Source organism: Cordyceps javanica, chromosome 1 (assembly GCF_051103115.1).
Source record: "Cordyceps javanica chromosome 1, complete sequence".
Taxonomy (NCBI): domain Eukaryota; kingdom Fungi; phylum Ascomycota; class Sordariomycetes; order Hypocreales; family Cordycipitaceae; genus Cordyceps; species Cordyceps javanica.
Window position 1 is genome coordinate 5,136,931 of NC_139295.1, and position 24,837 is coordinate 5,161,767.

Genomic DNA, 24,837 nt, shown 5'->3' on the forward strand with positions numbered 1-24,837 from the left:
TGATTTTCTGTTGCAACATGGCCTAGTGCGTGGGTTATTTACATATTAGCAGGCTGGCGTAGTATACTGAGATGTGAGCCAAACCTGCAACGTGAAGGACGAACAGCGATCTCCAGCACCAAACTGAAGTCGCTTAGCTCAGTCAAGCGACACATTTAGATCAGCTCCATTCGTGTGATTCAATGCCTTCTGTCGCCCCAAAGCACTATGCCCCCCGTGTTTTTGTCAACTCATGCCCATTTTTCCAACAACCATTACTCCTCGTTTCCGAGCACACTGACATCTCAAGATTTATCATGGCCCCATGATGGAGGAGAGAGGTATTTGAATTTCATTCAGGGGTGACATCAACCTGCCGCAGCTGGTAGCGCGGGGTCATTTGAAAGTTTAGTATATAGGGTAAATTGGCTTTGATTAACTGAATCTCAGCGTCTCCGCCTCTTTCTGCCGTGTATTTGTGTAAAGGTAGAGATTCTACGAAGCGTCATGCAGAGTCCCAGGCTGGGAAGACACCATCATGCCAGAATTGCCAACCTGAATTGATGAGTTGGTGATATCCCAAGCTATTGTGGCCGCTATCTGACACAAAGTCTGCAGGTAGCACTGTGATCGGGAATACTCATAACACTGACCGTCAACCGATAGCCTCAATCGAAAGTCCAGTTTACCCGGGACAGACAAGGTAACATTATACATTTATTCCAAGAAATACGCGCCGTGGTCACTTACAGTTGTACACGACCGGGATCGGTCTTGAAATAGTTGGGCCAATACGGCGCAACTCTGAATGTGCGCGCATTTGTGATGGGGAAAAATGGCAGAAGCTGAAAATCTACAGAAGCCATCTAACATCTCAAATGCACATATTTCAATAGTGATAGCATTATCATACAGACCTTCAGCGGAAGCACACCGTGACCACGGATCGTCATCACGTGATTTTCCTTCTTTCATCTTCCGCAGGCGGAAATTCCCAGAGTGGGGAGGCTTGGTCAACGTCAGTTCCTCCCTCACCTTCGCAACAGCTTAGAGGTTCCCTGTATCCTCGCTTCAGCAGAGTTTCCTTCTTCTTTGGCCTCTGGAAACCTGGCCTTTGCTCTCTTTTGGAACTCATATTCCTTTTGCGCTGTATGTAACAGCGTCTCGCAGCTGTTTGCGACGCCGCCTGTTTTCTATTTTGGTTGCCCTCACACACTATGATAGATTTGTGCGTCTCTGCTTCAGTTATCCTTTTCGCAATAACGCTTTAGTGGTACGTTTTCCCATCATCAAATAAGCTCAACGATGAAGCTGTTGAAATTGGAAACATGCCCAGCTTCCGCGTGCGCCGCCCAGGCCGGAGCCAGCGCCGTCCGTCGGGCAGCAAGACGGACGAATGACTGTTAACATGGTTTTTCCAGTCCACTGTATATTAATTACAACACACTGGATACAACAATGTCTTTCTTCGGTTTCGACACCAGCGGCCACAATGCTGCCGCGCCGGGCTTCTCCCAAGCTCACGACCCATTTGCTGGTCTCTCCGGCGGCAATGCTGGAGCCGACGAAGCTCTCGACTTTGAGGACACCTACGACGGTCTCGGGGACCAGCTTGACGATGCTGATGACGCTTTCAATGACGATACTTTTGGTGGTGGCACGGGCGGTGGCGACGTAGCTACAAATTCCAAAATTGGAAAGGATTTTGACTTCTTTGGCCAGACAGCCAAGGTTGCCGATGCCATTGAGGAGGAGCACCTCCGGTTCAACCGCCAGCAACCCGCGGCCAGGTCAAGTGCTCCTCAGAGCTATGCTACTCAACCGCCGCCGGATCCTCACTATACTTCGCAGCAACAGCAACAGCAATATCGCCAAGCACCTGCTCGCACTGGTTACGAAAAGTATCGCGCAGCAGAGCCCATCCCGGATCTTCACGTCGACCAGAGCATTTGGGGCATCGGACCCTCCAAGGCTGCACCTGCTCCCGAAGCCCCAGCAAAGGGCCGGAAGATTATGAGCTTGGAGGAGGTTGAAGCAGCTATGCGTTCGGAGCCTAAGCCTATTGCGCCTACGTCGCAGTCCGGACCGGCACCACCCCAGGCCGATGCAGGATATTACTCAGGACACCAACAGATACCTGGCCAGCAGGTACAGTATCAACAGCAGGTCCCTTCCCAGGGACAGCCTGTTACCATTCTCCAACGCCCTCAATCTGGGCAGGGGCCTCATCAGCGGCAGGTCCTGACAGAGGAACAGTTCCTGCGCCAGCACGCCCATCCAACACAAATATTGCAGAACCCCAACCGGCTCTCGGGCGAGGCTCAGCGTGTCACTTACGCTGGCCAGCAGCATGGAAGAACCCCCAGCGGTGCCAGCCCCATGCATCACTTGTACAATCACCCTCAGCTCTCCGGCATGTCTGAAGAAGAAAAGGCTGCTTTTCTGGACCAGGAAACGAAACGCGCTAAGCGCAACCATAAGATTTGGCTTCTGTCAAAGGACAATGGCGTCATGACTCCCCAGGATAAGAATTTTATCACTCGAATCCAGCTTCAGCAGCTTATTGCTGCTACTGGTAACCCCGCAGAGCAGAACGGCGATGCCTCTATCGCGGAGGACTTTTATTACCAAGTGTACAGCCACATCCGTGCCGGCCAGAGACAGAATCCCAGCCAACCGCTCAGCAACTTTGCACAAACTTACTTGTTCCAGACTGGCAGCCGTCATGGAGCTCGTCGCCATGGCCGCCCTGCGGAGAACCACATTCAGCGAATGGAACAGCAAGTCCAGAGAGCTGTCGAGGCTGCCAAGAACAAGCCCAAGAACCCTCAGCTAGTCATAGCTGGTAGTCTTGGTAAGATTTCGTTCAGCAATGCCAAGACTCCTAAACCCCTTCTCAATATTCAGAGAAAGGAGACGGAGTCTCCCCGTCCTTCCACTGGACGAGGCGCCAACACTGGTCCTGATCGCAAGGCCATTCTACGCAATGTCGAGCGTGTCTATGATACTCTCATGAAGCTTGAAGACCATGTCAGAGTAATTCCGCCACCCATGACGGGCCCTGCCGAGCCCGAGTTGGAGGAGAAGCACCGTGAATGGGCCACTGAACTAGAGGTTCTCAATGCTCAGCTCTGGAACGAGCTCAAGGTCCACGAACCTATTGGTGCAACTGTCCCTCACCCATTCATCGCTTTCTTGTCTTGTGCTAAGGGAAAGAAGGCCATTCCTCGCATTTTCCCCCATCTAAGCTTCGAGCAGCGCACTACTATCCTGACCATGATTGTGTACCACCTTGATCAGCTTGATGTGGTTCAGGGTGCCGCCGTTACTGACGACGACACCACCCTCAACTCGAGAATGCGTGAGAACATCGAACTGTTCCTCTCAACTGTCATGCCTTCACTCATGCAATACTTTAACGACACTGGCCTTGATATTGTCGATGGCGTTCTCAACTTGATTGCCACCAAGCTGAACCTGGATCTCATTGCCAGAACTCGTATTGGCGTTTCTATGCTCACCCTGATTCTGAGTCGAACTGTTCTTCTGAAGCAGACGGGTGCTGGTAACCCCGAGCAGTGGGAGAAGTGGGAGCAAACCCTGGATATTCTTTTCAGTCGACTGGAGCCCTCGCTCCCATACATGTTCCCGGGCAGCGTCAACGCCGGCATCGACGTTTACGTTTGGCAGTTCCTCGCTGCCATGGGCGTCAGTGCGAACCACGATCAGCAAACACGCCTTGTCCTGGCTGTCAAGGACCGCGTCCTCGACACCGTCTCTCTTTCTAAGACTTTGCCGCCAGCCATGGCTACAGAACGCCTGGCCAGTGTCAACTTGTTCATGAGAGCTATTGGTCTTGATGTGGAACTCTTGCAGTAAATCAGCACATGATATCTTGATTCGTTCTCACTTATACACGATTTCTTTTCAACGCTTAGTTGCACAGCGAATGTTCATTGAAATGCTTGGGATCGAACGGAGTGTTCAGTCTGGGACCTAGAGGAAGGATCATGTTCCCCTTTTCACTACATCTACATCTGGCTGTCTAGCATGTTTTTATGAATCATACGGCCGCCACGACGACATATGTGTTTTTTCATGAACATAGCGGAGACTGGCGAGATGATTTGGCCGGAGAAGGGCAAGAGAAAATTCATGTGTTGGCTATATCCCTCATTCGGCTATGTCTTTTTGTCTCGGTTTGTTTTTGCGTTATTTCTTTTGCGTTTGTTTTGCACATGGGAAACCTGAAGCAAGAGCATCATTGTCACTTTGAACTCCTTTCTTGCGGAATGTATTATATGGGCTGGGTTGGAAGGGGGGGGGGGGGGGGGGGGGAGGCTATGGAGACGCGATACGCAAGCAGTTACAAGTGCTTCAGCTGAAATGGGAAAGCTGGTGGGAAGCGAAAGCCTCCATCGCACATGTAATATCTGCTGTGACGATTTCTTAATAATTTGTCCCCTTTTCTTGCTTTGCTTTACATCATCAATCTATACAAAAAACGCTATAAAACGGGGAATAGGAACCAAAAAAGTTAAAGCAAACACTCCGATTTCAATTTCGCAGTGACAGTGGCCCGGGACGTAAGATGTCCCATGTATTCATATGTAAATGCTATGGTCTCGCTAGTTTTAGACCGAACAAAAGAGAACCCCAGATATATACAAAAGCTATTATGCTCGTCGCACTACCAAGGCCTACTTTGCCCTACTTGTACGCCTGGCTGTGCCCAGCCCACCGCCGCCTCTCGGAGCCCTCTTAGGACGCCTCGCCTCTTCCGCTGCGGCGGCAGTGGCGGCGGCGGCAGCAGCCGTCTGTGCCTCGGCCGCCTGTTTCTCTTTGGCGTCCTGCTTGGCCTTGGCCTCGGCTGCCGCCATCGCCGCCAGGGTAGCCGCCGGCACCACCGCCACAGGGTCGGGCTTCTTGATGCCGCTGACCGCCTCGAGCAGCTGATTGCTCTCCCATTTGGACGCGAACGTCGACACGGCACCCTCAAGCGACTGGTGCGGCGGTACCGCGTCCTCGTCGCCTTCCTCTGGCCGCTTCGACTTGGACTCGCTCGTCTGCGGCGGGTGCGGATGCTTGGCGCTCAGGAACAGGCTCTCGTTGTACACCTCCCACGCAGCCTCCTCGTTCTCGTCGGTGTAGCGCATCTTGCGCCAGGCCTCGCTCTGGACAAACCGCAGGCGGTCGGCAATAGTCTCCGTCGTCACCGTCTCGCCGTCGGCCGTCGTCTTGATGCTCATGTGGATGGCGCGCGCGGCAGGGCCGCCGCTGCCACCGGGACCGCCGGCGCCGGAACCGCCAGCTCCAGAGGCGCCGCTGCCAGCGGCCTCCTTGGCCGCGGCCTGGCGCTCCTGCTGCGTCGCAGCATCGAGGTGGTGCAGTTGCGGGCGCAGATGCACGAGCGACGACACAGGCGTTAGGTGCAGGTCGTCTACGGGTCAATGTTAGCGACTGATCTTTCCCAGGGTTTGCGAAAGATTGGCGAGAGAAAACCACGTACTGCCTTGAAAAACACCAACCATGTACTGGACCTCGTCGGCGTCCGGGTACTGCCCTCCCAGCGTCTGCGTGCGCAGCACCTTGTCCTGGCGCACCGCCTCGTTCCAGTCAATCAAGTCCTCCGCATCCACCTCGTTCCTCCTCCTGCCGCTGGCGCCGCCGCCGCCACCTCGTTGCTGCACTGCGCCGAAGCCGAAGCCGCCCGCGAGGCCGTGGCTGCCGCCGTTCTTGGCCGCCATCGAAGTCTGCAGGGTGCGGCCCCAGCGCAGGCCCTTGTCACGGTCGTACGCTTCGTTGTAGTCAAGCGGCATGTCCACCTCGACCATGCCCGACTCGGCCTTGAGGCGCAGCTCTGACGGTGGCGGGCGCGAGCCACTCTCGTCTGTCCGGTTCGGGTGCTGCAGCACCAGTAGCCGGCGGCCTAGCGGTAGCGCGGGGTTGAGAAACACAGGATACGAGGCAGTTATGGGGTCGTCGTCATCGTCGTTGTCATCTTCAGGGTTGCCGACTCGATCATCGTTGCTTCTGGGAAACGGCGCGGCAGGCGCGTCTGGAATGTCGACGTCGATGGAATCGCCGTCCAGCGTGGTGCTCATGACGGACGGGTGGCGCTGCTGAGGATGCACCCTCTCAAGCACGTTGCAAGATGGAGAGTCTTGTGATTAATATTGGTATGGGTTGATGGTATGGTAATCAAGGTTCAGAAATTGTCGAAGGCGAGCATGCCGTCAAAAAGTTCAACAGGACTGCGTCCGATGGTGGGGTGCTCGTTGGAGAAATTTCGAGCTCTTATCTTATCACTTGCACCAGCGACTTTCGCAGCGAAATTCTGCGACAAGAAAATAAGTGGATAGAGTACTCCGAAATCACTGAACAAAGATCTATGTAATTGCCTACAGGCCTTGGATATAATTGTGCTCTACAGCGCCATGTTGAAATTCCTCACCACCTCCAGACTCCATCAAATCAGCTCATTTCTATCCATTTTAATTCTACAACTCTTCATGTCTATTTCTTTTCCTCCAGGGACAGCTTGGAGACATCCGCAGTAGCGGGGGCATCGTTGCTCTTAGCTTCAGCGGCCTCAGCCTTTTTGGCCTTCTTCTTTTCCTTATCAGCAAGTTTCTTAGCCTTCTTCGCTGCAGCCTTCTCGGCTTCGATAGCCTTCTGCTTCTTCAGCTCTTCGCCACCGTAAGCATCACGCCATTCATCCAGTTTTGCAGCAGGGATTATGGAAAATAGAGACTCGGGGGTGCCAATCTTGTGTCCAGCGGGAACAGCGGCAAAATCAAAGGTGTCGGGGATGAATGGATTAGGCTGCTGACCAAGCTGCTTGAAGATGGATTCGGCCGTAGTTGGCATATAAGGATAGAGAAGACCCGCCAAGAGGTGGACATGGTTGATGGCAACATTGATGACTGTGTTGCATCGCTCAGGTTCTTCAGCCAACAGCTTGTTGTTCAGACCATTGTCCTGGAGGAACTTGTTACCAAGAGCTGAATAGTTCAGAATATCAGAAAGGGCACTGCGCATCTTGTTGGCCTCCTGATGTTCGATGTATGTGGCAAGTAATTGATTCGCTGCCGCCTTGTGCGAATCAATAAGTTCGTTGCTGACAGTGGCAGCGGGGACGGTGCTCTCCATCTTGGCCACACAGAACTTCAGCGTACGCTGAATGAAATTGCCAATATTCTTCAGCAGCTCGTTGTTGTTGATGTCAATGAATTCTTCCCACTTGAATTCAGAATCAGCCATTTCGGGGCGGCGAGATAACAGATACCACCGCCAGATATCAGGGTCAATGCCGGTATCTTTGGCGTTGTTACCGAAGACTCCGATACCACGAGACTTGGAGAATTTTCCATTCTCATAATTGAGATATTCCGTTGCAGAGATTCTGTAGACCTTAGTCCAATTCTCTTTGGTGCCGAGTAGAGAGGATGGGAAGACGATGCTATGGAAGCCGACATTGTCCTTGCCCTGGAATTGCATAAGCTGGACGTTCTCGGGGTTCTTCCACCATTTCTCCCAGTTCTTTCCGTCGCGATTATCGCCGTCGGTGTAGGTCTTGGTGATGGAAATGTAGCCAATGCAGGCATCGAACCAGACGTAGAAGACCTTGCGAGCATAATCTTCGACATTCAAGCCCTCAACATCTGGAATTGGGACACCCCACTTGAGATCACGAGAGATGGCACGAGGCTTGAGGCCCTTGTCAATCCAGGATTGAGTGATGGCTTTGGCGTTGGCACTCCAACCGTTATCCGCGGTAGATTTGTACCAAGCTTTCAGATCCTCAGCGATGTCATCGAGCTTTAGGTAAAGGTGCTTTGTCTTGCGGGCTTCGGGCGCTGTACCGTCGACCTTGCAGCGCGGATTGACCAGCCAACCGGTGGCCTTGACGTCATTGTTCGCATCTTCCCCGGAGGTCTCCTTCTCTTCGGGCTTGAGAGGATCGAGAATGGAGCCGCAGGCATCGCACTGGTCACCGCGAGCGCCCTTATCGCCACAGATGGAGCACTCGCCCTCGACGAAACGGTCGGCAAGGAAAGTGTTGTGAGATTCGACAGGACAGAACGGCTGGATAGTCTGGTCTTCGTAAATGTAACCGTTCTTCCACAGTTTCGCAAAGATGTCTTGCACAATGTCGGTCTGATGCTGGGTTGGCGTCTTGTCGAAGATGTCGAAATCAATGCGGAACCAGTCGTAGATGGACTTGTGGAGCGCGTGGTATTTGGCACATAGTGAAGCAGGATCGGTACCCTCCTCAAGAGCCTTTGTTTCGGTGGCTGTACCATATTGATCCTTTGAATTGTGTCAGCACGGACTCTCGTGCGCGCAGGATGTAGGTAGCCTGAGGATTACTTACAGTACCGCAAACGTACAGAGTTTGGTATCCCCTGGCTCTGCAATAACGAGCGTACAAATCGGCTGAGAGAACACTGCCAATAACGTTTCCCAGATGTGGCAGGTTGTTGGAATAAGGGAGAGCGCTGGTAATCAAAACGTTGCGCTTGCCTTCCACCGGAAGGATGGGCTTGGTGGCGTTTGCCATCTTCGAAGCTGCCGTACTCGGCGTGAGACTATGCGACGGTGTCCAAGTGAATAGGTGGCTCTAGATTAAACGTCTGAGCGTAATCGCGGGATAATGGAAACGACACGGGTTCACAGCGCGGCAAAAAGCAGCTTTATATCTGCAAAGTCGCAATTGTATGGTGGGGTGAGTCAGAAGAACTGAGAGCGATGGCGGGGTGATTCTACAAAATTGACGTGCCGTGCCAGCCCGCTGGTTGACAACTTTCGCTTAGATACATAATCGATGAGCCGGCACAAGGAGACAAGGCTCTTGGCAGCGCGATTAGGCAAGATCGTTCAATCTGTAGATAAGATCTTCCATAGCGATTTTATTTTCTCGATTTGTTTCCTGCGTTAGGCTTGCATTCCTCAGGCAGCATGTAAATTTGTCTGCCTACCAATGGGTGGATGAAGGGGTCTGCATACCTATTTGGGCTTAGCGGGGCTATGCATTAATAGAGGTGATCCGGTACTTGACATACATTCAGTGTGCTTCTGCAAATTCAGTGTCGCGTGCAAACATCGGATCGCTGAACACATTTACCGGGGACGGGGATTTAAGTAAGATTTAATCATTCTTTTCGTTTGACACGAGTATCGTTGTTGAGCACTCGCAATATATTGAACGCTTAAAAAGTACACAGCTTCTACCTATTTTTCCCTCGGTCCTTACGGCCAGCTTCCAACATCTTGGCCTTCTTGTTAAATCTGTCGCCCATCTCATGTCCGCTCCCCCTGGGCCCATCCGTTGTGTCACGGCCTCGCTTGCGGCTCTTGTCTAACATCGCGCGGACATTGGCGCCTCTGCCCCCGTCCTTGCGCTTGGTGAGACGATCAATACGATCGACGCCCTCACCCAGATCATGCCACTCTTCGCCGCCAAACTGCATGCGGCGGCTGCTTCCATCTTGACGAGCCTTCTTGGCTTTATCCTTTTTGCTTTCTTTTGGTAGACGTGTGTAGTTGGTCTCTTCGTATTCGCGGCGCTCCGCCTCGGCCTCGCGATCGGCTGTTGTCTTCATCCTGCGACCGCCTTGCACAATGGTGGTACCGATACTAGGCTCAGCCATGGGCGCTGTGGAGAGTTCGGAAGTAACAAACTCCTCCATGGTTCGTGACTTCATCGGTCGGCGATCGACCTTTTCTTTACGCAGGCCTGTATCCATGACTTGACGATCTCTCTTGGGCGGACGATAAACCCCGGATGGAGCACCATCTCTCTGCGCAGGTCTCGCCGTCACATCATCTACCAAGTTGCTGAATTTGGGAACGGCAGACATTTTCCCTCGCAAACCGCCTTTGGTACTTTGCTGCTCAGCGTCTGATTCTCCATCTTCATCATCGTCATCGTCGTCGTCGTCCTCAGATTCAGAGCCCGACTCGTCTTCGTCGCTTTCGGAGCCTGTTTTTTCGTTCCTGGTTTGTTGTCTCGCTTCTTCCTCGCGCTGTGCGTCGTCCGCAGTGCGAAGGAAGCGTTCAATTGAGAACCTTAGCTTCTCTTCTAGGGGGCGCGCGCCCTTTTCAAGATATAATCGTAGCTCGACAAGTTTTGAACGGACTTCTTCGTCTAATTTGTCGTCTTTTGACGTTTGGGGAGAGCCCTTGTTGCTTCTGATTTTGAGTAGAATGAGAAAAACCAGGTTCTCTAAATACGATAAGAGCACCTCGTTCTTCACATCCAGTAGTGAAATGCCATCTTTTGGATGCTCGATTGTAGCTAAAGCCGGAGCAGCCTCTTGTGTTAGTGATAACGACTGTGTGAGCTGCTCCAACAATGCTGAAAGAGTCGTCGGGGCCGCCATGGTATTTGAAGCTTTTCGTTGTTGAGCGCAAGCAATGATTTTTTGCGAGTTGAAGTCGTCTCCAAACTTTTTAGCGGGGCCGCGACAGTGGGTCAAACCCCTGCCAATAGTGTGTATTGGTAGTTGGATGTCTCTGTACCTATGGTGTGAATTCATGTTCTATTTCTTCGGATTCTAGAAGGCAGAGAAAGTGCAATCAAATCAACTGGTCACTAATCCCTATCTTCAGATGTTTCTCTCAAATTGTTTGCAAACGTCGTCGTACAGTGACTGGCGGCTGATACGTCGCCTGTTTGCTCATGTCTGTTATGTAAGCACGTACCCATGCTGCGCCATCATGCCTTTGACAGGCTCCTAGGCAAATACTTGCTACGTCGCCGCATAAACCACCTTGTCACTTTGTTAGCCCAGCAGGCTTCCTTATTTACCTTCTCTGCTTGGTCGCGCCAGCAGCTATTGTCAACCAAAGACATTTCCGTGAGCAGCTGGTCATCTGTCTGAAGTTCCCTCTATTTGCATCTGACAGCACCTTGGCAAGCTTCTCCGCGCACATTCCCCCTGCCGATCGCCTCCTACCCCCAGAGTGTACGCCGCGCGGCGCATTACTCCTGTTCCGAGGAAAGGCATTGACATGATATAAAACGACGATACGAACGACGATGTACTTCATAAAAGCTGCGCCCTCGGCGCTGCTAGCGACCTCGCTGGCCGCGTCACAGCTCGCATCCGCATTTTACCTGCCAGGTGTCGCCCCGACGTCATACAAGGTTGGCGACTCGGTGCCCCTGCACGTCAACAGCATCAAGCCGATTGCTGGCCCTCAGGATGCGCGCCTGCACTCTGTAGTCTCATTCGAGTACTATCATCCTGGGTTCGGCTTCTGCCAGCCAGAAAACGGCCCCGAATATGTGTCAGAGAGCCTGGGCAGCATCCTTTTTGGTGACAGAATAATGACCTCCCCCTTTCAGCTGTCGATGAAGAAGGAGGAGACGTGCAAGCAGCTGTGCGAGGTCGAATACCCCGAACAATCCGTCGAATTTCTTCGAGACCGCATAGACGAAGGCTACAGCCTGAATTGGCTCGTCGACGGCCTGCCAGCCGGCCAGAAAATCGAGGACCGCCTCACCGAGACCTCGTTTTACAGCCCTGGCTTCTTCATGGGCGGCATAGACGAAGCGGATAACATTGTTTTGAACAATCATTACGACATCTTCGTTGAGTACCACGAGGTCGGCGGCAATGCAAACCAGCTTCGCGTGGTTGGCGTTCGCGTCGAGCCCAGCTCCAAAAAGTATACCGGAGAAGCTGACTGCAAGGACGGGCATCCCTACCTGATCCTGCCCGAGACGGGTAAGCAAAAGGTCAAGTACAGCTACAGCGTCTTTTGGGAAAAGTCCTCAACGGCCTGGGCCACGCGATGGGACAAGTATCTGCACGTCTTTGACCCCAAGATTCACTGGTTCTGGCTCATTGACACGGCCATCATTGTCGTCATCCTTGTCATGACGGTCATGTCGATCCTAATGCGCACTCTCAAAAAAGACATTGCGCGTTACAACCGCCTAGACCAGATTAACTTGGAGGATCTGAGCGGCACTTCTGCGCTGGAGGATGGCGTGCAGGAAGACTCAGGCTGGAAGCTCGTTCACGGTGACGTCTTCCGCAACCCCTCGCATCCTCTTTTGCTTTCAGTCCTGCTAGGAAACGGTGTCCAGATCTTTGTTATGACTGCTAGTACCATTGTGTTTGCGCTGTTGGGCTTCCTGTCACCCTCCAACCGAGGCTCGCTCGGCACCATTATGATTCTGCTCTACACCATTCTTGGCTCCGTTGGTGGTTACGTATCTGCGCGCGTGTACAAGGCCATGGGTGGTGAGCAGTGGAAGATGAATATCGGACTGACGCCTCTTCTCGTGCCCGCAATTGCCTTTGGTACCTTTTTCCTTCTGGACTTGTTCCTGTGGGCCAAGCAGTCATCCGGCGCCGTGCCTTTCACGACGATGCTGGTGCTGCTGGCCATCTGGTTCATTATCTCCATTCCTCTGTCCGTCGCTGGCTCCTGGCTCGGCTTCCGTAGCGCCAAGATTGAGGCGCCCGTCCGCACCAACCAGATCCCTCGTCAGATCCCTCCCTCGACGACGTACTTGCGACCCATTCCCAGCATGCTCATTGTCGGCCTGCTGCCGTTTGGTGCCATCTTTGTCGAGCTGTACTTTATCATGAACTCGATCTGGTTCAGCCGAGTCTACTACATGTTTGGCTTCCTGTTCCTCTGCTACTCCCTGATGGTGGTCGTGTGTGCTACGGTGACGATTCTACTGACCTACTTCCTGCTCTGCTCTGAAAACTACCACTGGCAGTGGCGCTCGTTCCTTGCCGCGGGTATGAGCGGCGGCTACATTTTCCTCAACTGTCTCCTCTACCTCATCACCAAGGTGAAACTCGGCGGGTTTGCCGGCACTGTCTTGTATGTCGGTTACAGCGCGCTCATTTCGTTCCTCTTCTTCATCCTAGCTGGTAAGTTGCCACGGCCGTTCTTCTGCAGGAGGCAATAAACTGACAGGCCGCAGGCTCCATCGGATATTTTGCTAGCTGGTGGTTTGTTATGAAAATTTACAAGTCCATCAAGATTGATTAAGAGTTGCAGGGCTGCGACTGTAAGGTGACGGGTCTGCTGGAAAATGGTGGGAAGAAGGCAGGCGTCGGAATTTAGTAACATGTCATGATGAAGGCCAGAGCGGCATTGATACTGTTACAGAGATATCTTTATCTATCATTAGTTTGTAAAATACAAAAGCCAATCTTTCTGTTGCCGGTCCTGTTGGCATCCTTGGCCGTGATCGCTCGCTTATGAAATGTTAGGAGACTTTGAGGAAAATCAATCCTCATCTAGTCATCATCATCGTCGTCATCCAGATCATCCAGATTGGTGAACTGAAACTGCTTCTTCTCCGGACCCTTAGGCGCAGCACTTCCCGGTGCGTCTGCCGTGCCCGCGGCGACGCTCGCCCTGCGCCATTCCTCTTGCTCCTTTTCCCTCTGGCGCTCTCGTTCCTGACGTGCCCGTTCTCTCTCCTCACGTAAGATTCTGTCACGCTCCTCCTGTTCCCGTGCCTCACGCTCTTCGCGCTCCTTGCGCTCTGCTTCCTCTTTCTTCTTGCGCTCTTCCTCTGCGACAGGGTCGTAGCCACGTGGGTCAATACCCTTCTCGACAAGTACCTGGTTAGCAGCCAGTGATCCAGACCTGATCTTGTCCTCCTGCGGCCATGGGAAGAAGACCTGGCCCGAGAGTGGGTTCAAGTACTGTGCCATGGGTTCCGGTAGACTTGTAAGGAGCGACGGCCCGGAGGACGCGCTGCCTTGTTGCTGCTGCTGGGACGATTGTTGTGTTATAACACCATTTGCAACACCCGCACCATTTAGAGCAGCCGGGCTCTGCGTCGGTAGAGGCGTACTGTTGGCTGGAGTCGCCACGGCGGCAGGCGTCGCGCCGGCCGCGGGAGTAGTCGCTGCAGGCGTCACAGCCTGTGATTGCGATTCGCCAACGATGGGGCTTTGCAGGCCGGACGGAGCAACTGAAGCGTTTATCGTGGTCGCAGGTGGCATTGTGGTCTTGCTTATGCGCCGCGCGTAGCTGAGCAGCTCTTCGTACGCGATGGGGTAGTTGGGACTGGAGGGGAATTTCGTTGTCGGTGTGTTGACAATATCGCGACGAGTGCTGGCAAGGCTTGCCAACGTGTCGTGTATCTGCGTGTCGAGGCTGGCGGAGGCTTGGCGTAACTCGAGTATTCGGAGGTGGTTATTCTGGTGGGCTTGCACTGTGACACAAATTGTCAGCGTAATCTCGTCAAGTGCAGCACAGGGGCCATGAGAATAGATCAGCGCAGCACCCGTGTTTTTGGTTAGATCTACCTTGCTCAAGGCCCATTGTGAGTTCCGCATCCGCGGCCATAAGCTCCTCTGCAAGAGCCATGGAGGGATGGTACTTGGTGACGGAGTCGATGAGGCCGGCGAGAGCCTTTTCGAGGCGCTCGAAGCGCCCATCGATGAACTTATCCATGACTATGTGGGGGGAAAGTATGTATTAGAGGTATTTGGACGCAGCAGTAGCAAAATCGAAGCTAATTTGGTGCCTGGCGCCGTGCTGCAGACTCCACGAGATGGAGGAGCTTTGGTTGTGAATGGGTAAATAGGTGGCGCCGCGCCGATTGTAGGCGTTGAAGTTAAGGCGGGTGGTAGGATCGAGTGGGTCGTGGTCGCAGTTCATGATTGGTGGTCCGGTCTTAGCCACTCAACCTGAGGCCATTACTAGTCGGCCTTTCCCGGCAGCAAACTCACGCAGCTTCGTACTTTTTGACGTTACCCTCGACATTTTAACAATTGAAGCAGAAATCGCGGCCGCAGCCTCCAGTTTCAGACAAAATGGTCTCCGCTGTATGTGAAATTGCCCAATAGCGCTTGAATTATGTCGCCACAGGCTATACTGCTGTCTCAATCCCGTGCCGACCGGCTCGCTAACGATTCCTCTCCGACAGACTCCTTTCCGCCGCGCCGAGTTCAAGAGCGCTTATGGTCCCAAGTACGTTCCTACCGCAGATTCCTCCACCTCGATTGAGTCGAACGTACAAACGGAGCGGCCTGTTACGACTTGCTCCGATACCGAGGACGACTCTACCGGCGTGATTCGCGAAAGACGTGTGACGGGATAGAGATGCTAACACCTTGTTTCCAGGTACCAGTACCAGCCCAACTTTAACGGCTGGTCCGGCCAGACTATGTTCCGCACGTAAGTATATATTTCTATCTTGGTGAGAGAGGACTAGGGCGCACACACGACGGGCACTTTCAATGAGCGGCTCGACTTCGCTTTATGCCATCAGCGCGGCATTGGAATCACGGAATGGGCTGGCAACGACGAGATGAAGGATGTTGGATTTTGGATTCGGGCTGCCTTTGAATGAGACGTGAACACTTCGCAAAACGTCGTGGTCGTCGCGACAAGTGAATCAGGCTGACTTGTTGTCCAGTGCTTTCCGTCTGTCCCTTTTCGGCGGTGCCGCTGCTGTCGGTGCTCTTCTCTTCACCTCTGGCATTCCTCGCATCCAGACCGATATCCTGAACGTAAGTTGCCTTGCATTTTTGGCGGTACCATGGTCTAGGTGAGCTAACAACTATGCAGAAGATTCCCGGCATGGCCCAGTTCTACCACAAGGAGGTCCACCCTCAGGACAACGTAAGTCTACTCTTCGCACTCGATTTATAGAGATCCTCATACTGATACTCCGCTCAGCCTTTTTAATCTCAAGTCACACTTCCCGATGGACCTGTATCAACGTCTATGCAGCGCATGGAGCGAGTTCCCTTTGTATAGATATCATTCACAATAGACAAATACACTATAAATCTGAAAATAAGTCCATATTTCAAGGAAAATGACGTGTTTTCTCTGACTTAAGGTTCTCTGTGCGAATACATGCTCAGTCAAGTCGACCTAGATGGATCTCAAAAGCTCGCGTACAGTGTGGATCTGGAGCGACACTGTCATTGCCTAATACGTATTTGGTATGTAACCTATAAGTGGCACAGGTGCAGCAAACAGCCTAGCTGCCAAGCGAGCTCCCAAGCTCACTTCATCCAGCTCACCTCGACCTCGGGTCGTTCCCGACCCCTAATTTGCAAAGTTGCTCGCCTTCCTCTTCATTCCGTTCTTCGCCCCTCCTTATTCGCTACAGCCCATACATGAAGTCGCCATGGCAGAAGAGGAAGTTCGCAGCACCGCTGCCCTCGTGCTCGGCGCTCTGTTGCCCGCCCTGACCACCGTCTTCTTCAATGGCATTCCCGGAGCCATTGGCGGCAGCCACCTGCCGCGCTGGGGCGTTCGGTTGCCGATTCTACTGACATGCGCGGCGCAACTGTGGTTCACTTTGGTGTCGCTCACGGTGCCGGAGCCATATCTTGTATGTGTTGGAGAAAGAAGCCAGCTCACACGAGCCCCTGCCCCTGTTTGATGGTGAAAAGGGAGCTAACCTGGCCACTTATAAGGATGAAATCTTTCACATCCCGCAGGCACAAAAGTACTGCGAGGGTCGATTTTTTGACTGGGATGACAAGATCACAACACCTCCCGGATTGTACGATGCTTTCAGTCTGCTACCCTTTTGACGCCACGACGTTGCTAACTTGGCCATCCGTCCAGATACTTGTTCTCTGTTGCAGCTCACAGGATCGCCACCGCGCTCCGAATCCCGCAGCTGAACGTTTGTGACCCATTCAGCCTCCGCGCCATCAACTTTGCCGGTGTCCTCGGTGTCAGCTACCTGGCACTGTGGTGCCGGCAGGCAATCGAGGCGCGGCAGCACGAGGCCGTTGTTAGTAGCCTGGCGCCGGCATCCGCGCCGGCTCGCGTGCGCGCCTTTTCGCAGTACGCCCTGCATACGGCCATCAACATCGGCCTCTTCCCGCTACTGTTTTTCTTTGGCGGACTGTACTACACCGACGTGCTGTCGACGGGCGTGGTCCTGGCCGCGTTCGCGAATCACCTGTCACGCGTCGGTGCTGATGCCGGTCGCAGCCCGATGTGGAGCGATATCGTCACGGTCGCGCTCGGCGTATGGGCACTAGGTATGCGCCAGACCAACGTCTTCTGGATCGTCGTATTTATGGGCGGCCTGGAGACTGTGCACGCGGTGAAGACGTTGCGGCCGAAGAGAGTGGACCAGCCGACCATGACAACGCTGGGGGAAAAGTGCCGATACTTTGCCTGGAGATACTCGGTGGGCGACATTCACGACTTGCCAATTCATAAGTCGTACCCCGACGGTGAGCAAATTAAATCCCGTAAATTCCGAAACAGCATCAGCTAATTGTGCAGACATGATATTTACCGCGCTCAGCATTGGCATTGCCGTCATTTGCAACCCTCTTCAGGTGCTTAGGCAGGTCTGGCCATACATTGTCGTCTTGGCCTCCTTTGTCAGCTTTGTGCAGTGGAACGGCAGCGTCGTGCTCGGCGACAAGTCCAATCACGTAGCCACAATTCACCTCGCGCAGATGCTGTACATCTGGCCCTTTTTCGCCTTCTTCTCACTCCCTCTCCTACTCCCCTCTGGTCTGTCATTTCTGAATATGGCCGCTTCTTTCTTGCGCACGCCTACCCGCGCCGCCACCGCAACAGTAGCAGCACCAGGCAGCTTTCTCCGCTTCAGGGTCCTGTGGCCAGCGTACCTTACTGGCACGGCCGTGCTCTCCCTCGCAGTGGTTTGGTTCAACACGGTGGTGCATCCTTTCACGCTCGCCGACAACCGCCACTATATGTTTTACGTATTCCGCTACACCATCCGGCGCGGCGCGGCCGTTCGCCTCGCCCTCGTACTGCCGTACACGCTCTGCCGTTGGGCGGTTTGGGACGCGCTCGGCGGGCACAATAGCTGGTCGGGCGACGACGAGGGGCCCATGGCCTATGTGAGCCACCCGTTCTGGATACCGCCGCCGACGGCCAAGATCCGACGGCAGACCGCCGCCGCCTACCCGCGGTCACCAGAACCTCGCCCGACGGCCGAGGACCGCAAGGCTAGCGAGTTCGCGCTCCGGGCTTGTCTCGAGCAGGACAGCCTGCACCTCTCGACAAAGTCGGTAGCCACGTCGACAGGTCTCGTACTTCTGCTCGCGACGGCGCTGTCGCTCGTCACGGCGCCGCTCGTCGAGCCGCGCTACTTTATCCTCCCGTGGGTCGTGTGGCGGCTCATGGTGCCGGCGTGGCGGCTCAAGGATCACTTGCGCCACGGCGGGTTCCTGGAGGGCAGCACGGCCGTCGAGGCGGCGGCGCGCTGGAGCGGCACCTACGACATGCGACTATTCCTAGAGGGCGCGTGGCACATGGCGATTAATCTCGCCACGGGCTACGTCTTCCTGTACAAGCCGTACGTGTGGCGGGCCGAGAACGGCACAGTGCTGGAGGGGGGAAACCTGCAGCGGTTCATGTGGTAGCATGTACATGTACAAGTGTTTGATTTATCCTGTCACATTTGCTTTTTTTTTTGCTGGTGGCCATTCAATCTGGCGGGAGTGCTGCTTCTGTCTTGTGTGAAATGTGTATATATAGAAGAGGCCAGGGTAACTTAGGAGGCCAAGTGAATGACTATGCGTCGACCCATCTGTATATGTTTAATCAAGTAAAATGACGCATTCAAAGAGTAAAATCATTGTAAAAAAACGCCATGCCAACCAAGCCAACGCCGTGAGAGGAGAATGAGACACTCCCGTTCGTGATGGTGTGCAGTCACCAAAATTGTCGTATCGTCAGTCGCGAAAATAAAATCAAGACTCGCCGTCGTATCATAGCTTCCTCGACACGAAAAAATCATCATAGTGTCGTCCTCAAAAGGTAGGATTTGCTTTGTTTTGCGACAGAAGAAGATTCTTCCTTCTCTTCCTCCTTTCACTTGCTTCCGTAAATCCATCATTGTTCGCATAGTGTATGAAATGGGCCGTCTCTCTTCCTCCCTTTGTTCTTTTTTCTTCTCCTTCTCCGACTTCCCATACTCGCTACAGACTCAGCCGGTCCAGGCTTAGGCCGTCATTGCTGCGGACGCGCCTCACGACGCCGAGCTTGAAGAACTTTTCCTCGCCCGTGGCCGTGCGCCCGCCAATGTACCACTTGTCGGCGCCGATGGCGTCGCGGAAGCCTTCGCTGCTCGAGTCGCTGCCGCGGCGACGACCACCGCCGCCGCTGGGTATGGGGATGCCGACAGGGCCGCTGCCGCCGCCTCCGCCTCCGACGTTGCTGCTACCGTGATTGTGCGGTGAGTGCAGCGTCACGCCATGACGGGGATGGTGATGGTGGTGGTGGTGTTGGTTGGCGGCGACGGCGGCAGCGGCGGCGATGGCGCTTGTCGTCGGGCCGGGCGGCGATGATGAGGTCGTTTGGTGAGGCAACTGCTGCTGCTGTGATGTCTGTGCTGATGTTGACGTTGTACTTGTGCTGCTGCTGCCGTGCTGCTGCTGCTTGCCGCCACTCTGGTTAGAGGTGGAAGAGGGTGGCGGCTGCTGGCGGAAGGCGGCGATGAAGGAGGAGAGAAAAAAGGGGCGCTGCGACGGCATGGTCGGAGGTGTGATGGTGAGGTAGTTGTTGTCGTGTCGGGGGTGTTGAGCAGTGGAAGGGGTGGTGGTGGGTGTCGACACCAGTAGTTGTCGTCGTCGTTTTCGGGCGCGCCGTTCACCAGCGCTGGCCCGACGCCTTCGCTTCTAATCGGCGAACAGAGAGGGCAGATTGGTAGATAGATTCGAGAGACGATGAGGTTTGCGCGGTTCCACCCCTCTTTTTGCGCGCGGGTGCGGTGCGATCGAGCAGCTGTGCTACCCTCTTTGTCGTGTGCTGGTCGATGCTCGGGTTTTCCCCCTCCGCCAAAAGAAAGAAGGCGGCCCGCGGCTATTGGCGTGGGAGCAAAGTAGAGAGGGGAAAGAAAAAGCCCAGTTGTGCTGTGTCGTCTTTTTTTTTTGGTGTGTGTGTTGTACCGTTGAGTGTCGTGTGCAACAACGTCTCGCTTCTCGTCTAATATCGTGGCTTGTCTTGTTGTCGGGTTGATGAGGGAAGAAAAGGCAAGAAAGCGGCCATACAGTGAGTGGTAACCAGCTAGTGATGATGGTGGTGGTGCGCAACGCCCGTCTTTTTGGGGGGGGGCCGCCCATCCGGGTCAACTAGTTTAGTCGGTAAAAGCCGGGGGCGGGCCTACCGGGCGGTGCATGTGGACGGCGGCCTGAAAAAAAAAAAACTCTTTTGTGGTGAATGAAAAAAAAAAAACCAATGGGAAAAAGGTAATGAGTGCTAATGGCGGGGCTGTCATAGGCTCAGAGAGCGCCTTCACAGAAACCAGCCCGATAACTCGGGTGGGAGGATGGAAGGGCTGGCTCATGTGGCCCAAAACTGGAGCAGACTAACAACGCGCCCTCTATCCTTACGGAGCACTGACTTGTCCATGCCCATGACGTTGGTGGATGGTGGTGCCTCAGGAAGCCGACTTGCTTCGTGACGCTTGCCTACGAGGGGGATTTCGGTTGGATTCATAGCACCATGGTCCGACAATAGTCTAATTGTTCTTGTTCTTCTTTTCTTTTTTTCCCGGTGACAACGTGCCTGTCGATACCAAACCCAACAGTCGCAGTGGTGCACATTTTTGCCCACGCGTGTCCGGACATACAGATAACCCCGCATCTGCACCTCACCACTTGACGTAACCAAGCCACCACTGTGACAATACTTCTCTCTCAGCCGTCACTATCCGATGGGCTACGAGCACCATGAGAGCACAAATACGGCCAACGTTTGTTTATTGTATTTGTCCTCAATATTCTCGCCGACTCATTTCTGTAAACCAAGAGGGATGGTACAGAAGCGGCAGTTAAGGCCACCCTTATAGATAGAAACTAGACCCTTCTTCCTTGTATGCCAAAACAAGGGCCACAGTAAAAAGAGCAAAACGCCTCAGAAATAGGCACAGTCCAGGGCTGGCCACGTACATGAACTATATCAAGAAAAAAAAAAGACTCCTGAGGATCAAGAGGCAAACCACTATGTGCAGCGATCCCGTTGTTGCCCTCGTATCCGGCCCGGGTTCTTTCCAGCAGCAATAAATCAATCCGATCAACGAACCCCCTAAAAAATCCAAAGAGCTATCCATAAATAAACAGCAGGGCTATGCCATATAATCAACTCCATATAAAGCAAGAAATAACATAAAATAGCTCCTGCCCGATGCGCACAGTACAAATACCTTAATAAAACAAAGCAAGTCGTAGCCAGTAACACCTGTCAGGTAGCGGGTATCATGTGTAAGGGAGGGTAAGATAAACACCGCGAGGCGTCGAAGATTTTGACCACAAGCTCAATCACCAGTAGAGGGACCTGCGTCGGATGAGAATGGGTCTTGCGACAATGTTGCGCGTGCTGACAGACCAATAGAGACGGGGCAATTCTGGAGATTTTTCTCGTTTTCTCGTTTTTTTTTTCCTTGTTTCGATAAGTTTTGAAATGTTTTTGTTGTGTGTTTGTATTTCCATCCTGGCGACTCTTTGATGATTGTTTTTCAACTGTTTTTGTATTGTCGCAACTCCATTTTGCGTGTTGTATTTGTGTTTCGTATTTTTTCTTCTTTTCTCTTTTTCTTTTTTTTCCGTCTCCAAGATGGTTGTTATGAGGGACAAAAGAAATGAATTGTGTCCAGAATAGCGCCGCGTCTCTTTGTGAGGAATGTCTCGCATAGCGATAGTATGCCGTCAGAAACATTCAGTTTCGCAACAGATGATGCCTCTACGTGGAAGCCTCGATAATACTTTCCTCGTCTGCAGAATCAATATTGACCAAAGCCTGTTGGCTGTGCACTGTGCCGCGATTGACTCGGTGAATAAATTGTGGGCGGGCACCGACCGCACCCCATTTCAACTCACCCTCGTCATCGTCACTGCTGGGACGGCCTTCCTCTGAACCCCGGTTAGGAGCTCCGTGGGATGAGTGATTGGGGGTAAGGCGCGTCAAGTACTCATCCTCGGTGATGCCCAGATCCTCGTCGAGACTCTGGGCGGGAGAGCTGCCGCGCTGGGCTTGGCGATTGGCCCGCAAGAGACTGTCTCTCATCGCGCCAGACCGGCGGGCGCCACCGCCACCGCCTGATAGCCAGGAGGCTTCGGAATCAATCGATGCGAGTGACATGGACAGGTGCTGGTCCGGCGAAGGGGTTTTGAGACTGGCCGAACCTTCCGTCAGCGACCGCTCGCGCAGTCTCTCAATGGAGCGCTGTCCAAATGCGACGGGCATTGCGCTGCCAGGAATTGGGATGGGTTGAGTGCCTTGGCCACGCCTTGTATCGGAGATAGTAGGCATGGATGGCTCGACATCTGGCGACTGCACGCGTGAGTCCGGTGGGGTTGGGAAGTCATCTAGATCTTCACGGAATCGCGAACGCGTACGCTTCGGGGCACCACTTATTTTGCCAGCAACGTAGTTACCGGACAACGAGCTACCGCTACGCAAATTGTCGGTAGAGATATTGCAGAGGTCATCTCCCTGGAGCCTGGCGAGTGCTTCAGCTTGAGCTTGGGCCGAGGCAACTGCCTGCATCTCCTCTCTCGAGGTGTTAGAGAATGAGGAGGGGCCAGAGTTGCGCTTGTTTCTGCTATTCCATTTCAGCAAAGAAGAAATGGACAGGCGAGTAGCTTTGCCGGTGCTCGCTTCAGAGCCCTTGCGCGCATAGTCCCTGTCATTGGGAACGGCGAGCTTGTCCTTTTCGGAGCCTAGTGTCGATTTGGAGCGTGACTTCTTGGATTTCAGTAAACCCGACAGGCGAGAAGCTGACGGCGCCGCTAAGACAGGCTCATCCTGCTCAACCGATTGAGCCACTGGGCGACCAGATGTTGCTTCAGCGTCCGGCTCGGCGTCTTCGGCGGCAAGAGTATCGACTCGGTGGAATACCTCGAGGGGAGTCTGCGACTCGTTGGTGGTAGAGAGCTCGGGAGATGGTGTGATCCGTTGGCGAGAAGAAGTGACAACTGTAGAGGCAGGATCCAGACCCAAGCCAGCAAGCTCGCGGCCCATTACGCCACGTTCCATGTTAGAGGGAGAAGGCGATCCAGATTTTCTCGCAGCATCTACGTCTCGCTTGTGCTTTTCGGCTGCATCAGCAATCTTCTTCTCGGCCTTGGCCTGCTCCCGACTACGGGCGCGCTGTCGCCTCTTGGTATCTCTATCCATCAGTTCGCGGAGCGCCTTAGCGTCAAGATCATCAGCTAGGTCGTCGATGCGTTTGCGCGGATGCATGACTTCCTCCGAAATGGCATTGCCCTCCGAGAGTAGTCCCTTGGGCGAGGTGGGATGCACGGACGCGGAGGCACGCGAAGGTGTGCGCTTGACGCCAACGCCGTAGCGAAGAGTTGGTCGGGGAGCAAGAGAGTCAAATATAGAGACCTGGTAAGAGGTCATGTCGGAATCTCCAGACAGACTCGATTGCAGGGAGTCTGGTAGCGGTAAGGATAGATCCGACGTTCTTTTGCTGATCTGATCGGAATGTTGGCTCGTCTTGCTCCTCTTGATGCTATACTTGCCAGTGCCATGATGCAGACGGTCGTTGGGGACTTTGGGCATGTACTGGCTCATGGCCTTGATTTCAGCCTCCCGTTCGTGGTCTTCATGCCGGCGCTTGCTTGATTTACGCCTTGCGACCGGCGGGTGATGGGGGTCGCGCTTCAAGTATAACGTGGGAGCGCGGGTCCAGGCAGAGTCGCCTTGAATATATGGAGGTTGTTGCTGAGGCCGGCCTCTTGGATCAACTCGAATACTTTCATGGCGGTTAGGTGAGAAACTATAGGTTCTGACGCGTCTCTGGAGCTTGTTCGGTTCAGGCCGCTGCTTTTTGCGGACGCTGGCTCTGGGGACGGGCGTGCTGGAGCGGTTGTTGCGGCTGGAAGTGTGGCGACTCGAGACAACACGGTTTCGCGCAGAGTCCTGGTTGTCATCGAGGGGAGTGCGAGACGGTGAATGCACCGTCTTCCTGCGAAATGGCCAGAGGGCCATTGTAAGGCAGATTGTTGAGTCGAGAGTGGAGTGCTAATGTTCTTGTGAAGTGGCGAATATATCGTAGGTGAATGTGGCTGAGGTCACAGAAGCTCGTTGCGGCATTGTCGGAGTGTGGTATCAGCGGAGCGAGGGCTGAGTAGTCATTCGATCTCGTGGCGACCGCGATGCGAAGATTGACCCGGCTGGCGGCGAGGAGAATTATTCCGATGACGTGGACTGGATGGGCGGCCGCGAGTCGGGAGGCGGAGTCGGTGTCGGTGTCGGTGCTGAGGTCGAGGTGCGTGGGCCTGCAACCGGATGATGGCAATCAATGGATGAGGTCGCGATAGAGCAAGGTGCTAGTTGAACGGGTTGAGGGCGCGGCGTCGTGGTATGCAAACAAGATCGACTGCGAGTCTCAGAATCGGCTTGTACCGAGGGAATGAGTTGGGCAAGGCGCTAGATGATCAGCCCAAGGGGAAGGCGTCCGATGGATCTGGAGCTGGGGTAACGAAGGGGGGGTTTAAAAAAAAGCGAACAAGGCTAAGTAAGATAGGGCAGAGACAATAATCATATAGGAAAAAGAAAACAAGGTAGAAGTGTAGTGATATGAGGAGTGGTGGCCACAGACGGGGAATAAGATGTCAGAGGAAAAAAAGGACGATCGGCGGGCGTTTGCTGCGAGGAGATGGATGAGGCAGGGAAATGGATTGTGGCGGTGGTGCCAAGTTGCCAAGGTCAGAAGGAGAAGATGCTGAAAGAGGGAAGAGCGGCAGCAAGCAAGCCTGGCAGCGCAGGGTCAGGCCAGGCAAGGCAAGACGAAGGTACTCAGCAGGCCAACCAGAGAGGAGGGAACTCCGAGTTGGCAGTTTGAACTGACTAGTGCGGACTGGTAGTAGTGCATTTAGTTTTTAGTGCTCCGTATTGGTA

The 24,837-nt window shown here is 53.8% G+C and overlaps 10 protein-coding genes across 10 annotated transcripts; 3 read left to right on the forward strand and 7 right to left on the reverse strand.

Annotated features, from left to right (window-relative positions):
* Nucleotides 1-1,437: 1,437 nt before the first annotated feature.
* V2A60_001549 (topoisomerase II-associated protein PAT1) lies at nucleotides 1,438-3,858 on the forward strand (the record flags this gene model as incomplete). The annotated part of the gene is made up of 1 exon (XM_083252909.1): nucleotides 1,438-3,858. The coding sequence occupies one exon, from the start codon at nucleotides 1,438-1,440 to the stop codon at nucleotides 3,856-3,858; it is 2,421 nt and encodes an 806-aa protein (XP_083109035.1).
* An 821-nt stretch (nucleotides 3,859-4,679) lies between these two features.
* On the reverse strand, nucleotides 4,680-6,083 carry V2A60_001550 (Sin-like protein conserved region-domain-containing protein; the record flags this gene model as incomplete). Its single annotated transcript, XM_083252910.1, has 2 exons — nucleotides 4,680-5,419; nucleotides 5,489-6,083. 2 exons carry the CDS (start codon nucleotides 6,081-6,083, stop codon nucleotides 4,680-4,682), a joined length of 1,335 nt encoding a protein of 444 aa, XP_083109036.1.
* A 412-nt stretch (nucleotides 6,084-6,495) lies between these two features.
* On the reverse strand, nucleotides 6,496-8,542 carry V2A60_001551 (methionine--tRNA ligase MES1; the record flags this gene model as incomplete). The annotated part of the gene is made up of 2 exons (XM_083252911.1): nucleotides 6,496-8,292; nucleotides 8,357-8,542. The coding sequence occupies 2 exons, from the start codon at nucleotides 8,540-8,542 to the stop codon at nucleotides 6,496-6,498; spliced, it is 1,983 nt and encodes a 660-aa protein (XP_083109037.1).
* Nucleotides 8,543-9,209: 667 nt separating this feature from the next.
* On the reverse strand, nucleotides 9,210-10,364 carry V2A60_001552 (small subunit rRNA maturation protein LCP5; the record flags this gene model as incomplete). The annotated part of the gene is made up of 1 exon (XM_083252912.1): nucleotides 9,210-10,364. The coding sequence occupies one exon, from the start codon at nucleotides 10,362-10,364 to the stop codon at nucleotides 9,210-9,212; it is 1,155 nt and encodes a 384-aa protein (XP_083109038.1).
* Nucleotides 10,365-11,023: 659 nt separating this feature from the next.
* On the forward strand, nucleotides 11,024-13,002 carry V2A60_001553 (transmembrane 9 family protein; the record flags this gene model as incomplete). The annotated part of the gene is made up of 2 exons (XM_083252913.1): nucleotides 11,024-12,881; nucleotides 12,935-13,002. 2 exons carry the CDS (start codon nucleotides 11,024-11,026, stop codon nucleotides 13,000-13,002), a joined length of 1,926 nt encoding a protein of 641 aa, XP_083109039.1.
* Nucleotides 13,003-13,253: 251 nt separating this feature from the next.
* On the reverse strand, nucleotides 13,254-14,424 carry V2A60_001554 (vitamin-D-receptor interacting mediator subunit 4-domain-containing protein; the record flags this gene model as incomplete). Its single annotated transcript, XM_083252914.1, has 2 exons — nucleotides 13,254-14,182; nucleotides 14,277-14,424. The coding sequence occupies 2 exons, from the start codon at nucleotides 14,422-14,424 to the stop codon at nucleotides 13,254-13,256; spliced, it is 1,077 nt and encodes a 358-aa protein (XP_083109040.1).
* Nucleotides 14,425-14,448: 24 nt separating this feature from the next.
* On the reverse strand, nucleotides 14,449-14,631 carry V2A60_001555 (uncharacterized protein; the record flags this gene model as incomplete). The annotated part of the gene is made up of 1 exon (XM_083252915.1): nucleotides 14,449-14,631. One exon carries the CDS (start codon nucleotides 14,629-14,631, stop codon nucleotides 14,449-14,451), a length of 183 nt encoding a protein of 60 aa, XP_083109041.1.
* A 155-nt stretch (nucleotides 14,632-14,786) lies between these two features.
* Nucleotides 14,787-18,350, forward strand: V2A60_001556 (uncharacterized protein; the record flags this gene model as incomplete). Its single annotated transcript, XM_083252916.1, has 9 exons — nucleotides 14,787-14,798; nucleotides 14,900-15,043; nucleotides 15,104-15,150; nucleotides 15,392-15,485; nucleotides 15,544-15,597; nucleotides 16,097-16,321; nucleotides 16,407-16,495; nucleotides 16,561-17,183; nucleotides 17,236-18,350. The coding sequence occupies 9 exons, from the start codon at nucleotides 14,787-14,789 to the stop codon at nucleotides 18,348-18,350; spliced, it is 2,403 nt and encodes an 800-aa protein (XP_083109042.1).
* A 558-nt stretch (nucleotides 18,351-18,908) lies between these two features.
* Nucleotides 18,909-19,463, reverse strand: V2A60_001557 (uncharacterized protein; the record flags this gene model as incomplete). The annotated part of the gene is made up of 1 exon (XM_083252917.1): nucleotides 18,909-19,463. The coding sequence occupies one exon, from the start codon at nucleotides 19,461-19,463 to the stop codon at nucleotides 18,909-18,911; it is 555 nt and encodes a 184-aa protein (XP_083109043.1).
* A 2,206-nt stretch (nucleotides 19,464-21,669) lies between these two features.
* On the reverse strand, nucleotides 21,670-23,925 carry V2A60_001558 (uncharacterized protein; the record flags this gene model as incomplete). Its single annotated transcript, XM_083252918.1, has 1 exon — nucleotides 21,670-23,925. One exon carries the CDS (start codon nucleotides 23,923-23,925, stop codon nucleotides 21,670-21,672), a length of 2,256 nt encoding a protein of 751 aa, XP_083109044.1.
* Between the last annotated feature and the right edge of the window lie 912 nt (nucleotides 23,926-24,837).